The sequence below is a fragment of the Bos javanicus genome, chromosome 25, assembly GCF_032452875.1.
Source record: "Bos javanicus breed banteng chromosome 25, ARS-OSU_banteng_1.0, whole genome shotgun sequence".
Taxonomy (NCBI): Eukaryota; Metazoa; Chordata; class Mammalia; order Artiodactyla; family Bovidae; genus Bos; species Bos javanicus.
Window position 1 is genome coordinate 27,837,951 of NC_083892.1, and position 16,651 is coordinate 27,854,601.

General features: G+C 37.9%; 1 protein-coding gene across 2 annotated transcripts in view; it reads left to right on the forward strand.

Moving 5' to 3' along the window:
* VKORC1L1 (vitamin K epoxide reductase complex subunit 1 like 1) overlaps positions 1–15,754 on the forward strand; it is a 59,809-nt gene extending 44,055 nt beyond the window's left edge. The window contains exons 2-3 of one of the 2 annotated variants that reach the window (XM_061401805.1): positions 7,983–8,092; positions 11,933–15,754. In XM_061401805.1, coding sequence (XP_061257789.1) covers positions 7,983–8,092; positions 11,933–12,159 — 337 coding nt within the window. In that variant the 3' untranslated portion in view covers positions 12,160–15,754. The remainder of the gene's footprint in view (positions 1–7,982; positions 8,093–11,932) is intronic. The other variant, XM_061401806.1, reaches the window with a different exon arrangement.
* The last annotated feature ends 897 nt before the right edge of the window (positions 15,755–16,651 follow it).

The window sequence follows — 16,651 nt, forward strand, 5'->3', positions numbered from 1 at the left end:
ATGCTATTAATGTGATGTATCACATTGACTGATTTGCATAAATTGAATCATCCCTGCATCCTGAATGTAAATTCCACTTGATTCATGGTGAATGGTCCTTTTAATATGCTGCTGACTTTGGTTTGCTAGGTTTTTTTTTTTTTTGGTTGCACTGGGTCTTAGTTGCAGCATGCGAGATCTTTTTAGTTGCCGCATGTGGGATCTACTTCCCTGACCAGGGATCAAACCCAGGCCCTCTGCATTAGGAGCTCAGAGTCTTACCCACTGGACCACCAAACAGGGAAGTCCTGGTTTGCTAGTATTATATTGACAGTTTTTGCATCTGGTAGTGTCTTTCTTTTTGCTTTGGTATCAGGGCTGGCCTCATAAGATGAGTCTGGCCTCGTCACATATTTTGGAAGACCTCGGGGAAGATTGGTGCAAAGGTAAGCATTTTAAAGAGTACACTGAGTGACATGTAGTGCACTTGCAGTGCTGCGCATCCATCACCTCATCTAGTGGCAGAACATTTTCATTACCACAAAGGAGGTATTGTACCCATTAAGCAGTCACTCCTCACTGCCCCCCTCCCCTAGCCTCTGGCAACCACTAGCCTACTTTCTGTCTCTATGGATCTGTCTGTCCTGAAACTCTCATACGGATGTGGTCTTTTGTGTCTGGCATTTTTCACTTAGCACAATTATTCAAGATTCTTCCGTGTTGTAGCATGTATCAGCACTTCATTCCTTTGTATGGATATACCATGTTTTGAGTATTGAGTTGTTTTTACCTTTTGGCTATTGTGAATGGTGCTGTTGTGAACAAGTACTTGTACTTGCTTGAATACCTGTTTTCAAATATTTGGGGTATATACCTAGGAGTGGAATTGCTGAATCATATGGTAATTCCATGTTTCACTTTTTGAGGAACAAACAAATTGTTTTCCTCTGTGACTGCACCTTTTTATCCACCAGCAGTACACAGGGGTTCCCAAATCTCCACATCCTCGTCAACGTGTGTTAGTTTCTTCTTTAAAAAAAAAAGTTACAGCCATAGAATCTTTTAAAAATATAATTTATTTAAAAATAAATTGAAAATATTTATTGAAAGGTATAATATTTATTTTATTGAGGTATAATTGACATATCATTTTAGGTGTACAATGCATTGACTTGATATTTGCATATATTGCAAAACGATCACCATAAGAAGTCCAGTTAACAACCATCACCATACACAGGTATACAACATTTTTTTTCTTGTGATGAGAACTTTGAAGAGCCACTTACCTAGCTACTTTCAAATATACAATACAGTATTCTTAACGATAGCCAGCATACTGTACATTACACCCTCAGGGTTTATTCATTTTATAACTGGAAATTTGTACCTTTTGACTCCTTTCACCAATTTTGCTCACTTGCTCCCTGAGGCAACCACCAATCTATTCTCTATATCCATGAACTCAGTTTTTTTGTTCATTTGTTATTTGTTGTTTTAGATCTCACATGTAAGTGAGATCATACAGTCTCTATCTTTTTCTGACTTGTTTCATTTAGCATAAGGTGTTACACACAGCAAACTTCCCTTCTTTTTTATGGTTGAATAACCTGTTATATGCCACGTTTTCTTTACCCATTCACCCGCTGATGGACGTTTTAGTTTGTCTCCATGTCTTGGCTGTTGTAAATAACGCTACAGTGAGGATAAGGGTACTGTCTTTTCAGTTAGTGTTTTTGTTTTCTTCAGATAAATACCCAGTCATAGAACTGCCGGATCATGTGGTGGTTCTATTTTTAGTTGCTTAAGAAAGCTCCATACTGTTTTCCATAGTGGCTACACCAAAAAGCATTCCCACCAGCAAGTGTTCTCTTCTCCACATCTTTACCAACACTCATTTCTTGTCTTTGATAGTAGCCATTCTAACAGGTGTGAGGTGATATCTCACTGTGGTTTTGATTTGCATTTCCCTATGACTAGTGATGTTGAACACCTTCAAATACCTATTGACCAACTGTGTCTTCTTTAGAAAAATGTCTATTTACTTCCTCAGCCCATTTTAAAAATCAGATTGTTTGATTTTTTGCTATTGCACTGTATGAGTTCTTTATGTATTTTGGGTATTAAGTCCTCATCAGATATATAATTTGGAAATATCTTCTCCCACTCAGTAGGTTGCCTTTTATTATTATTTTTTTTTGATGGTTCTTTTTGCCCTGAAGCAGCTGCTTAGTTTGATGTAGTCCCACTTGTTTATTTTTGCTTTCATTGCCTTTGCTTTTGGTGTTAAATCCAAAAAATTGCCAGGATTAATGTCAGGGAACTTACTACATATGTTTTCTTCTAGAGTTTATGGCTTCAGTTCTTAAATTCAAGTCTTTAATGCATTTTGAGTTAATTTTTATGTGTGGTGTATATAGTGGTCTAGTTTCATTCTTTTGATGCGGTTGTCCAGTTTTCCCAACATCATTTACTGAAGAGACTATTCTTTCCCCATTGTATATTCTTGGCTCTTTTATCATAAATTAATTGGCCATACATATGTGGGTTTATTTCTGGGCCCTCTGTTCTGTTCCATTGGTCTGTGTGTCTCTTTTTATGCAACTGCCATACTTATTGGAGAAGGTGATGGCACCCCACTCCAGTACTCTTGCCTGGAAAATCCCATGGATGGAGGAGCCTGGTAGGCTGCAGTCCATGGGGTTGTGAAGAGTTGGACATGACTGAGCGAGTTGGACTTCACTTTCATTTTTCACTTTCCTGCATTGGAGAAGGAAATGGCAACCCACTCCAGTGTTCTTGCCTGGAGAATCCCAGGGACGGGCGAACCTGGTGGGCTGCCGTCTATGGGGTCGCACAGAGTTGGACACGACTGAAGTGACCTAGGAGCAGCAGCAGCCATACTGATTTGATTGCTGTAGCTTTTTGTATAGTTTAAAATCAAAGACTGTGATGCCTCCAGCTTTGTTCTTCTTTCTCAAGATTGCTTTGTGGAGAAGGAAATGGCAACCCACTCCAGTATTCTTGCCTGGAAAATCTCATGGACAGATGAGCCTGGTGGACTAGTGTCTGGCATCGCAGAGTCGTACACAACTTGGCAACTGAACAACAACAACACACAATCAGGCAAATGTGATTTGGGGAAATAGTTCTTGATGGAAATGTGACATAAAATGAAGAGTGAAGTGACCTAGCAATATGGAATACAGAGTTTTCTAAGAAATTAACATTTGTGTATAGAATAATAATTGCAAATATTCAAACAATAAAGTCCATGGCTAAAGAAAAAAAAAAAAGATTGCTTTGGCTATTCAGAGTCTTTTCTGATTCCACAAAGACTTTAGGATTGTTTGTTCTAATTCTACTTTATCTCATCCCAGTTTATAAAATTTTGTCTGACTTGTGATTTGGGGTTTTTTTGGGGGGTGAACTGGTCAAAAGCAGTGATTTTCAAACTTTTTGATAGGAGAACCCCTTTATACTTTTAATAATTATTGAATACCCCTAAAAGGCCTTATGTGGGTTATATCTGTATTTGGTATTTTGGTATTTACTGTATTAGAAATTACAAACTGAGAAATTATTTAAATATGCATCCATTCATTGAAATATAATAAACCCATTATATGTTAACAAAATATTATGAATAATAACTCCCCCCTACCCCACACACGCACACACACGATAGTGGAAAGACTTGCATAGTTTCTCTTATCGCAAGTCTCTTTAATGTCTGCTGTAAGGTAAGACTGTTGATTCTCACATAAGGTCCTGAGATCTGCATGTAGCCTTTGGAAAACTCCCCTATACACTTGTGAGAGAATGATAATGAAGGAGGCAAATAATGTCTTAGATTTCTCCTCAGTGACTGAGGATACCCAGGTTGGAGAGCAATTGGTTTTAAGAGTTGTTGTTTCTGGCAAAACTAGGAGTGTTTAAAAACCTTTCAGCAATTTCTTATCATAGCTTAGGGAATGGTATTGGTTGTTTTGAACCCAAATACAAAATGTTCAAGGAACTTACTATTTGGGTCAAAGATGAACCTTTTTTTTAGAATCAAAGATTAAAGAGGAGTTATCAATTGCATAATCTCTTCTTTTATGTTATCATACTGAAGCAAAATGAACAGCTGTATAACTAGTACTTTCAGAAAACATTTTTTTTTTGCTCAGTCGGTTAATATCGCATCCCACCTTGTTCCGTAAGGTACTTGGGGCAACTCTGCAGATAAGTGGTATAATAGAATTTTGAATACAGATGGGACAAGAAGAAGATGGTTAGAAACTAAGACAAAGCCAAGTGTAAAGTAGCACATACACTTTTGTATAACTTTTAGAAGTGGGAGAAAACTATAGTGTTTTCAAATGTTCCGACTTGAGAAGAAGATTCACTAAGGGTTTTTAATGACTCACACCATCCTTTGCAATTGTGCAGCATAGTGTCTTTAATAAAAATCTGTTCTTACCTTTCCAAGGAAAATAATCTCACATATTGCCAGTCTACTTTGCTAGTTACTTGACTTGCTAACAGTTATTACATCAGCTTTATCAAAATGTATTAAGCTATGCTAAGTCACTTCAGTCGTGTCCGACTCTGTGCGACCCCATAGACGGCAGCCCACCAGGCCCCGCCGTCCCTGGGATTCTCCAGGCAAGAACACTGGAGTGGGTTGCCATTTCCTTTTCCAGTATTAAGCTATACTCAGCATTATTAATTGTATTTGTATGTGTGCTCAGTCATGTCCAACTCTTTGCAACCCCGTGGACTGTAGCCCACCAGGCTCCTCTGCCCGAGGGATTCTCCAGGAAAGAATCTGGAGTGAGTTGTCATTTCTTTCTCCAGGGATCATTAGTTATAGCATGTGAGATCTAGTTCCCTGATCAGGTATGGAACCTGGGCCCCCTGTATTGGGAGCATGGAGACTTAGTCACTGGATCACCAGGGAAGTCCCAGTAATTGCATTTTATAATGTTATGTAGGATAAAGGAAAGAGCACAGCACTGCAATCCAGGAGACCAGAGATCTAACTAAGGTTCCGAGGCTGGATTCCTACAAGCCTAGGCAGTCACTTTTTCTTGCTCGTGGGCAGAGAGGAGAACAGGTTTCTGGAAAGGGGCTAACAATTTAATTTGGGAGATGGAAGCACTCTATAGAGTGTTGAGGTGGTTTTTGTTTTTTTTAATGAAAGGTAAAAAAAACCTTTCTTGCTTCACACTACTAGAATTACTTCACACTGCAGAATTGCTATACCACGATTACAATTTTTATCCCAGGGTTACTCAGGTATTCGTATTGGTCAAAATTGTACAGTTAAGATTTGTGCGTTTATATATATTTTACCTTAAAAAATTAAAAATAATCAAGTGGTTAGTGGGTAAAGGTGGCAATAAAACAAGAAAGGCACAGTTTTCAAAGCTACACGATAGGGACGTGAGGTTACTACCCAGCTCTGTTCACTTTGTGTATGTACATTTGAAGCTTTCTGTGTTTAAATGTTTTTGTTTAAGCAGCTTTCTGCTCTGCCATATTAGAATGTCAAAAGATAGCATTTAGAATTGATAAATCAAGAAATAGCAATGTAAAGATATACTTTAGAAATGTGGAAATAAAAGGGGAAAATAATTAAAAGGTATCAAAGTGGTTGCCTGTGGGGATCAGAGCTGAGTGTAGAGAGGGCTGGAGTAGGAAATACCTCGATTTTGTTTTATAAGAATTCCAGTGTTATTTGATTTTTAAACCTTATGCATATATTCCTTGGATGAAATAGTATATTCATTCTGTGAATTACTGCATTGTTTTCGAGGAACATATCCACAGGATCATATGTGGACAGTTAGTATTAATTCTAAGCACAGACCAATGCTTAGAATAAAAATTGTTTACTTATGATAATTTTGGCAGTATGCGCAGTTATTTCCAGTGCCAAGGTTGATGATTTACATTTGAATTCCTACTTCAGATGCAGAGGGCTCCAGAGTTTGATTGCATAGTTTGTCCCTGCCCTCCTGCAGTTTGTTCTTGACACCATAGTCAAGAGTGATCATTATAAAGTTTCTATTACTCTCCTGTTCAAAAGCCGCCGAGTGGCTTCCCATGGCAGTTAGACTAGAATTGAAAGTCTTCATCATGGCCCACAGACAAGGCTGTAAGCTACATAAGTGATGGGATGGTGCCTTATCTTCTTCTCACTCTCCCTCCTCAGAGTCAGCTGGATGGCCTTTCACACACTCTGAGCTCTTGCCTGCCTCCAGGCCTTCATACTTGCCATTGCTCCTGAGAATGGCTGCTTCTCCTCATTCAGGAATTAATTCCTGAAAAAGGCCTCCCCTGACCATCTAGTTATATAGTAGCTCCTTCCACCCCTTCTCCATGTAAAGCAGTGGTGCTGAGAGTGGTCCTCAGACCAGAAGCATGAGCATCACATGGGAACACTTTGTTTTGTTTGGAAATGCATCACAGACCTGCTGAAATAAAATCTGCATTTTAACAAAATCCTCTGGTATGCAGTGTAAATTTTTCCAAAGTTCTGATCTAAAATAACCCCCCTTCTCAGTTTTCCTGTTAATAGCTCATTTCTGAAGATAACCTGGTCATTTACCTGTCCATTACTTCTCCCTAAATGAAATAACTGTACAACAACAATCTTCATGGTGTTCACTTATTTGTAAAATTGGGGTCATACTATCTCCCACCCTCATCATTATGAAGAGATTCACTATTTCTTGGACTACTGAAGTCATGCAACTAATAAAGAATCATTCATTTATCCTTATCTTCAGGTAGTTTGTCTTCAGAACTGAAGTTTAGGTTTTATTGAGCACTTTGCTACAGCCTGAAAACACTTTCTTTTTGGTATTTTATAAAGCACTTCCATTCAGAGTGCTGACTTTAAAAAATTCACAACGTGAGAGTTGCAAGTTAAGTTTTACTTGGGGCAAAGTGAGGACTGTAGCCCGGCAGACAGCATTTCAGATCAGCAGGGGAACATGACCTTGGTTGGGGGCAGTACATGCAGTCAAGCACGTATTTTCTTGCAGGTATCTTCTAGTCAGGAGCAGCAGTTGTCACTACGAAAGATTTTAGTGCTCTTCTAGATATGAGGAGGTAGAAAAATTGGGCTCATGAAATCAGCTCCTGAACATATCTGACTATCTGAAAACCTGTCCTGTGGGGTACTGAAAATCAACAGCTGCAGCAGCACATGATTTAATCCTTGTAGAGGTAGATGGCAAGTGCCCATTTGGAGTTGACAAGGGTTAAAGTTGTCGTTAAAGGTTTTTATCCAAAGTAAGTGTTAGTCTACTATTTGTATCAAATTTTATTAAATCAGAATTTAATAAATTTTTAATAAGAAAATAAAATTCTGAAAATGGAAAGTCAAATGCAAAATTTTCAGTTAAACTAAAATAAAAACTGATGGGGCAAATAATGCGTCAACTTTTTACTTGTGAGGTAAGATTCTAGGAAAAACTTTAGTTTTGGTAGTCTACATTTAAAGATAATGTTCCCAGGATATGTCTCCTCATGCATGTCCTGGGTCAGGAAAAACTTCATTCTACGTACTTTGAGTGAAGAAATAGGACAGCTTACATCAGTGACTTTCAACTGGGGGTGATTTTGCCCCCAGGGACATTTGGCAATGGCTGAAGACATTTTTGGTAGGCGCAGCTGGTGGAGAGGTGGGTGTAGAGGCCAGGGACCTCCAAATACCGTGTAATGCCCCCCACTGAACAGCTCTCCACCACAAAGAATTATTTAGCCCAGAATGTCAGTGGTGCTGCTTCAAAGAGACCCTGGCTTAAAATTCAAAGAGCCCTTCCTCTGCAAATACTAATGCTATCAGAAAAACAACACTTTGTTCAACCTTTTGGAAAAGAGACTATATAGAAACTGGCAATTTAGAGATTCAGATGAGTATGTGGGCAGGAAATGCTCAGATAGTTCTCCTTTTTTAAAAAGAAGAAAACTCAAATATAGGGTTACTGGTTTTCTTTATTTTACAGATGGGGTCGAGGATTTGGTCTTTTGGGTTCCATTTTTGGAAAAGATGGTGTATTAAACCAGCCAAACAGTATCTTTGGACTTATATTTTATATACTACAGTTATTACTTGGTAAGTATTTATACAGCAATACATAAATAAGTTTGTTTTGTTATATTTCATTTAGTACTTTGTCTCTTTGTCCTGATGTGTCTTTACAGTAAGTAAAAAGCAGATGTTGGTGGTAGAACCACTAGTTTGTAACACATTTTTGTGTTGTGAAAACTTGGTTCACTAAGATTTTGATGACACTCAGCCTGAACTTGGTATCTGTTGGTATTTAATCAGGGATAGGAGCATCCCAGGATGCTCAGAAAAACGAGTCCCATTCAGGGAAATTATTACTCCAAACAGTTTGCCTTGGAAACCTTGTTTCCTTGTTATTTTGTATACTCTGTAGCTATTTTAAAATATTATGCATTGAGAAAACATTAATGCTAAATGATATTCAGTCATAATTCCATCACCTTTGTATAGCCACTGTTGCCATTGTTCCTTACTTTTTTTACTTAATTTTATGTGAGCTCTCTTACACTGTCTATCCTCTTAAGTGCTTTGCTGTTGTGGATATCAGGCTTCAGATTTATAATGTTCTAAATAATACTACAGTGATTAACTTTGTTTAAAGTCCTCTTCTCATACTTCCTTTTCTCTTTGAATTATTTCTGCAAAACAAATATCTAAATGTAGGATGAATGAGTCAACAAACATAGATTTTTGTGGGGTATGGATTTTAATAGGTAGAAACAAACTGATTTTCCCTCAGTTGTCAGGTTTTCCCAAAGCTTCAACCATCCTCATTTTTTTTTCTATAAAATTTCTAATTCAGTAGTTACATATTAATAGCCATATTAATTTTATTTTTAATTTTATAGTATTTTAATTTCCTTTTATTGCCAGTTGAGTTATTGGGATCCTGATAACAGTACATTTCATATTTGTTACAAACATTTTACTCATTCTTTATTCTTGTTTTAGAAATATTGATTTTGTGAATTTTGATTATATAGAAGGTTTTATAGTTTCAGAGTTAAATTCATCCATCTTTGTCCTTGCATTTCAATTGTTAATATTTTATCCTGTTATCTGGCAGGTCTTCTTTCTAGCAACAATAGATTTATTCCAAGGCAAGCTGTGCACCTAAATTTTTCTCAATAGCCTTATCAAGTTTGCCCCCTTCCGTATCTGTATATCCTGCAGAAATAAAAAAACACACACAAGGATATTCATAGCAGTTCAGTTTAAAATAGCAAAAAATTAGAAGTAGCTTGTAAGGATTGAATAGGTTACAAGCATGCTAAAAAATACTATGTAGCCATTAAAGGGAAAAGTAGGTCTACAAACCCTGGAAGATCAAAACCTAGTTTAGCAATTAAAAAAAAAGGCAAATTGTGGTATAATAAATAGAGGATAAGTATATGTTTATATATGTGCAGGGTTGAGACTTTCACCTTTTATTTCATTTAATTGTTTTGTTTGGATTTCTAAAGAAGAATATAAAGTATAAGTTCACAATAAAATAACCTAAGAAAAGCTTCTGACTATGTTAATTTTGGGAGATGGGCTTGAACAGCTCCCAAATTTTGTAATATTTAATTTGTTAATTTCATTTAAAATCATGTGTATCATATATATTTTTTCTAGTCACATTTTAGGCATTCACATGCATTTTTAGTGTTTGTGTCTTTACCACTAGAGGCACATTTGAACTCCCCAAACGTGGTTTTCCAGAGCACATCAGGTTCACTCCCTTCTAAGTTGTTCAAGATAGAGCCTTTTTTTTTTTTTGGCAGCGCTGTGCAGCTTAGTTCCCCAACCAGGAATTGAACCTAGGCCACCACAGTGAAAGTCCTGAGTCCTAACCACCGGACCGCCGGGGAAATCCCGTCCTGTTAGGTCTTTAAATCTGCACAACAGTCTTAAGAGGCAGTCATGATTATTGTCCCACTTTTACAGTTAAGGAAAAGAGTTGCACAGAGAGTGCAAATAACTTGCCTATATCATTTTGAAATTAACTTTCTTAGATAAAAATTAAGGTGCCAGCATTCATTTTTGAAGTTTGAGATATTCGCATAAATGAGGTCAGCCAACTTTGTTTTTTAGTAAAGGGCCAGATAGGAAATCATTTAGGCTTTGCTGACTATCACAGCTACTCAGCTCTGCCACTCTAGTGCCAAAGCAGTCACGGTCATTACATACATGAATGAGTGTGGCTGGGTTACGATAAATCCTTATTTACAAAAGCAGGTGGCATAAGTAATCCAACAGTATCTTAGTGTGGAAAGAGCCTTGTTAAAGCGTCAGGGATGTCTCTGGCGGTCCAGTAGTCAACACTCTGTATTCCCAGTGCAGGGGACGCAGGTTCAGTCCCTGGTCAGGGAACTAAGATCCCACATGCCGCACAGTATGGTCAAATACATAAATTAATAAATACTCCTCTGCTTTAAAAAAAAAAATGATTTCTTCAAAAAACATGTACTCTCTTAAGTGGTCTCTAGGCAAGTCGGTTCCCATGGCTAGGCTACAGCCCAGATGCAACTTCTCATTGTACTGGCAGTGTGATCTCAGCTCCTTAATTAACCTCTTCAAACCACTACCACTTATTTATTTGTATCTGTTTCTGTGATCCTTATCCATTAGTTGTTGGGTAGGAGGGTAGGTAGTTTAATATGCTCTGCTCTCTTGTCCTTAAAAATAAGTGCACATGTTCTCAATACTGTTGGCTACAGGAAATTACAAAACCAAACGTGAAGATGTCAGATGATAGCATCAAGAGTTCAGGCTAGTCTTTGTGTTGAGAACTCAGGTTGTCTCCATCTGGTTTGACCCACATGTGGCCAACTGGCCAAATGTGGTTTTCCTTATGCCCCAGGGTGAGCCCTTTCTGAAATGTTTATCATGATTTTTTTTTCCCTTCAACAGCATGTTGATGTAATCATCTCCCATTATGGGATTTTTGATAAATTTGATCTGAACACAGGAAAGCAAATTTTACTTTCCACAGGTGGGGAGCCTGCCTATAGTGAAAAGGGTCTGTCTGGATGGTCTCACCAAATGTGTCCTGCTTGGAAGAGAAGGTTGTGGTCCTCACATTACTTTTTTCTCCTCCTCTCATTACTTTATTCATTACAGGAGGTAGGGCTGTCAGTTTTACAAATCTGCTTCATTGCATAATGTGATTGCAAAAGTGCATATTTTCTTTACATGCCTTAGCTAAGGCTAGTTTATGAAATATATAATATTTCATCCAGAATATTTACCAGTCAAAAACAGTGCAGCTATGGGATGGACATGTACACATTGCTATATTTTAAGTGGATGACCAACAAAGACCTACTATATAGCACAGGGAACTCTGCTCAGTGTTATGTGGCAGCCTGGACAGGATGGGAGTTTGGGGAAGAATATTGTTGTTGTTTAGTGACTAAGTCATATCTGACTCTTTTGCAACCCCATGGACTGTAGGTCGCCAGGCTCCTCTGTCTGCGGGATTTCCCAAGCAAGAATACTGGAGTAGGTTGCCATTTCCGCTCCAGGGGATCTTCCTAATCCAGGGATCAAACCCATGTCTCCTGCATTGACAGGTGGATTCTTTACCACTGAGCCACCAGGGAAGCCCTTGGGAGAGAATGGATACGTGTATATGTATGGCTGAGTCCCTTCGCTGTTCACCTGAAACTATCACAACATCACAACATTGTTAATCAGCCATACTCCAATACAAAAAAACAACAACACTGCAGCTAGAAAACTTAAGAAAATAGACCTGTAGGTCTTGTCCTCAAATTTCAGTGTTTTGTCTTAAGATCAGTGTTCCAACCCTGAAGCAAATCACAAAATGTTCCCTTTGAACTGGGAAGCTTGTTCTCCAGTGTCAAGGTCTGACTGAGCCAGTGTCCGTTCCTCTTGCAGGCCTGACAGCGAGTGCGGTTGCAGCTTTAATCCTCATGACATCCTCCATCATGTCCGTAGTGGGGTCTTTGTACCTGGCCTACATCCTGTACTTTGTGCTGAAGGAGTTTTGCATCATCTGCGTCATCACATATGTGCTGAACTTCATTCTTCTTATCATCAACTACAAACGACTAGTTTACTTGAACGAAGCCTGGAAACGGCAACTGCAGCCCAAGCAGGACTGACCGCCTGATGAACTCTTTAACTGACAGTCTGAAGTCCCTTTTTCCATTAAGTTTATTTTGCAGCAGTTTGGGTTTTTTTTTTTTTTTAATTATTATTATTATTATTCTTCACAACAGACACTTTCCCTAAGAATCTTAAACTGATTTTTTAAAATCCTATAAATTAGAAGGGGCTCTAGCTATTTTCTGTGTCAATCTTCATTTTAAATATGGATACAAAGGATATACCAAGCCAATCAAAGACAAGCTTTAACTTTACTTTGGAGATGTTTCTGAAATGGTAAAATGTAGCCCTAGCCCCTTCCCCTCAGTTGTAAAGTGAGCAACCATTGCTAGTAATTCTCTAATGTGTATAAATTCAATTTCAGGTATAACAAATGTGATCATGACATGAAAATATTTTAGAATAGATACTGTATTCAATATTGCCATGTTTACAATATGTAATATGTTTTTTAGCCGATGGATTTAAACATGTAGATTCAACTAGAATCCATTTATGTGATATTTGTAAATAAAGGTAGAGATATTGGATCCAGCCCTGTAGAAACTTGCTGTACAGCTTAGTTGGAGTGTAGCAATGAGGAACAATCAGCTCAATGCTGACTGAAGACGTAGTGAAAATACTAAGTCCACACAGAGCATCTTGTGGAAAGGACTGGCAGCTGTGGGTCCAGCACTGACAGCAAAAATAATAGGGTGACTGGTTCCCTTTCATCTCCTTCCTTTGAAAGGAAGAAACTAAATTTGGACATTCAAGTCAAGCTTGTACCTAGTCATAGAACTGGATCAATTAGAAACTTACAGTGTGAGTCATGTGACCAGACTTTCAAGGCCTTCAGGACACTAAAGGTGGGCAAATGGGTAGATTTCTCTGGCAAAAAGCTGGAAATAGTACTATGGCATTTCATAGTCTCTTACAACAGGTGAATTTTCATGCAGATAATTTTCCTTCACATTAGTGCCAGTCAACCAAACAGTATTGGCTTGGAAAATCATCAGTATAAGCCCCAGTCACTCCAGAGTAGGATTACTCTTGGGTAGCTCCATATGTTTCTCCTGTTTCTTTCTTCACTAACTAACCGGACATCTAGTTTTAGAGTCAGATATTAGATTTGTAAACTTTAGGGCTGACATGCTGCTCAATTGGCTTAACTGGGAGGAGTACTAAAGGGAGAAGTATCTCAAGGTGGAACATAGTACTCTTTCTAATAACTACCCCAATGCAGAGTCTTTGAAAGAGATTTGAATAAACCCAAATGAAACAGTGACAGTATGTTTCTCTGGTTAACATCTTCTATCAGAATGTTCAAAGTGCCTTCTGTCTTAAATCTCAAACCAAATATTTTGTGTGTTGAACTTGGGCAGAAGTGTCCTTCCTTCCTTTCTCAGCATGAAGTAGGAAACTTGCATTCTATAGAAAGGTTCTGTGTGGTCTTTTCATTCCTTAGATTGAGAAGGAGTCGCCATGTTTTTGCTTCTATTTCTGTTCATCATTACGTTAAGAAGAAACTGGTAACTACTGAGTGTTCTGCCTTCTTTTGTAGGGAGGGGACAGGCTCTGCTCTGTAAACCATAACGTGTAGAGTCATCAGCTGTCCAGCAGTTTCCAACCAACTGTCATAATTGATGCAGTGTACTCTTCTAGCCCAAGGCAGGTATCAAATTGCATTGTAATGTACTTATAACCAGTTTAAACTAGTTTTGTAAAAGATATCTTAGTTCTGATTTCATCCAGGCTTATGTTTTTTCCCATGAATGTGAATATTTCAATGTCTGTTTTATTATGTATGTATTGTTCTTGTTTCTCTAAAGAACTCTAGAAAGTGTTGATTAGATGTCTGGTATTTATGGAGAAATGAGTTCTCTGGAGAACTGCACGATGAGCTCGTCTGGCAGCAGAGCTTCCCCTCTACCCAGCAGATCAGCAGTTCACTGCTTCTCTTTTCTCCACTAGTCTGGAGACGGCTTCACCGTGATGACATCATGGTATATATATATATAAACTCTGGTTGTGCTAAACAAGTTCCTTGTGTCCCCATTTAAAATTGTTCTTTGCCCTCCTCTGTCAGCGGAGTAGAGTTAAAGCTTGTCTCAATGTTGCGTTCTTGCAAACACCTGCAATTCTTTTGTGAGAAAACATCAGGGTGTTCAGCCGGACCCTTCAAGTTTTTCCTTTGCTTTTCTAAGCCTTGGGGACACCACTGTTTCAGTTGTAGAAAAATTGTTGCCACATTCCTACAACCCCAGAATTCATGTCCTTCTCACTGAGGGATGAACATGTGCTGCCTGAAATAACCACATGGTGATGCCCATCTCTCTAAGCAAAGAACCCCAATGCTGGTGTATGTGATTTGTTATTTTTCCCTGGGAAGAATTTAGGCTTCCCTCTACGTCAATTCTACCCTAGAAGAAGGGGAAAACCCCCTGTTAAAAGTCTGAGGGTTAGTAAGATTACTTCAGACTGAATATTTAAACATTGCAACATTATTAGCTACCAGTGTTGAAGAACAGGTGGGGGAAAATGTGAATTTCTGCTTCTCAGTTTTCAAAATGATTTGTAACAGATGAAGCCTCTTATTTACTTGACAGTCCTATCATTTGAAGAAATAAGAGAAGTCGTGGTTACATGATAAATTTTAGGAAAGCTCAGTGGTTTGAAGGGTTTCATTTCATTTTTTTTTTCATTGCAGCTAGTTGGTATCAGTTGAGGATCAACTTCTGGTGAAGTGTCAGATTTAACTAGCTGTGTGCCCTGGGTGTATGTCACCCCTCCTTAAATCCATGACTTTTAAAGATGTTGATAGCATTGATTATTTTCATTCAGAGAGACAAAGATCTCTCATTTGATACAAGAGATCTTTGGAGCTCCTATGTAGAATACAGGACCAAGACTACAATGAAATTAAAACTGTGAGTTGGCTTTAGTTTTCTTAGACTTCATTTAAGACTATCAGCAGAAGTACAAAGTTGTATCCAGCAAAGCTTGAGACCAGTAACTGCTGACAGATCTTACCCTGAACGTCAGTACTGGACAACTGCCAGCAAGAAACCCACTCTCATTTTTGGTAACCTATTTGGGAAAGAATACCTAATATTCAGCCTTCGTCCTCGTGTATTTTTCTGTATTTTTTCCCCAATGGGCAAGTTCTGGTGAAACACTGCTCTTTATGTATTTTAGGCAGCACTTACGAGTCCTAATTTGTGAGAACTACCCTTCAATAAATCAAGGGATGGGGGTGGGAGTCCAGGCGACTTGGTTAAACTTTTTTTTTTAACATATTAGCCCAGAAAAGGTAAAATGTTTTGTTATAAAACTGTATTAAGCATGGCCTAAGTATTAGGTGTATGATCTGTATAGTATGTTCCATCAAAAAATATTTATTACTAGTGCTTTAAGCTCCAGAGTAAACATTCATTTAAAATGGAGTTCACTGGGCAGATTTCCCCTTTAATATAGATAGAAATATTCTTTATCAGAGGTTTAGGACACAGTTTTGCTAACTGGTAAAAAACAAATGTAAATATGTAAGAATGTTTATTTGTTGCACATAACTTTTTTGGTATAAAATAAATGTAGAAGTTACCTGTGGAAGTTGTGCTGCCCTCATTCTTATACTGCAGTGTTATATTTCGAAAAAGCAGTAGAAATGAATTCAGTCTTAGAAACGATTTTAAGTTCTGGTCACACCCTGGGGTCAGGACCTTAGTTCCCCAACCAGGGATCGAACCTGTGTCCCTTGCACTAGAAGGCAGAGTCTTAACCATTGGACCATCAGAAGTCCCTATAAATGATCCTTGCAATTAATACCATAGCCTCATTTCTACAGGTATAGAGTTGACTCTTTTTCTCTTAAATTATAGGTAAACTTATAGAAGACAGAAGCAGAATTCTTAGAGATTCTAGTTCTTGGAATTCCTGTGGGCTTATGATGTATGTGGTTGTCAAGAATTAATGAAGATGTTACTGCTTATAGTTCTGTGAGCACATAGATTGTATTAATCAGCTGTTTTTTCACTGCTTTACTGTACCTCACCTTGAATACTCCACTCTTATAATCTCCTAAAAAGTTAATATCTGCAAGAAAGATAATTTCGTTGGAAATGCAGTTAGCCATATTTTATTGAATAGAACAAATGTGTCCTTTGTTAGGACCTTAGGACTTGAGAAAAGAATCTTACCCCTAATTTGTAAAACATTTAAGTGTGTCTGTCATGTTTCATTTTTTTTAATAATGTTTGTCAGGTAAAGAATTTTATATATTATTCCTTGACATTAAACTGGAACATAAAACTTGATTACTTCAAGAAACTTGGAAATTTTAGGGTAACAAAAGAAATATACAGCCCCTAAAATTCCTAACTTATTACTGGAACAGACTACACTCGCATTTCTTCACGGAGCTTGGAAAGAAAGGTTAAAAAAGGGCATGTGTTGAGACATGAAATCCCCTACAAGTGGATCAAACTCTGTATCAAGAACTACATTAAT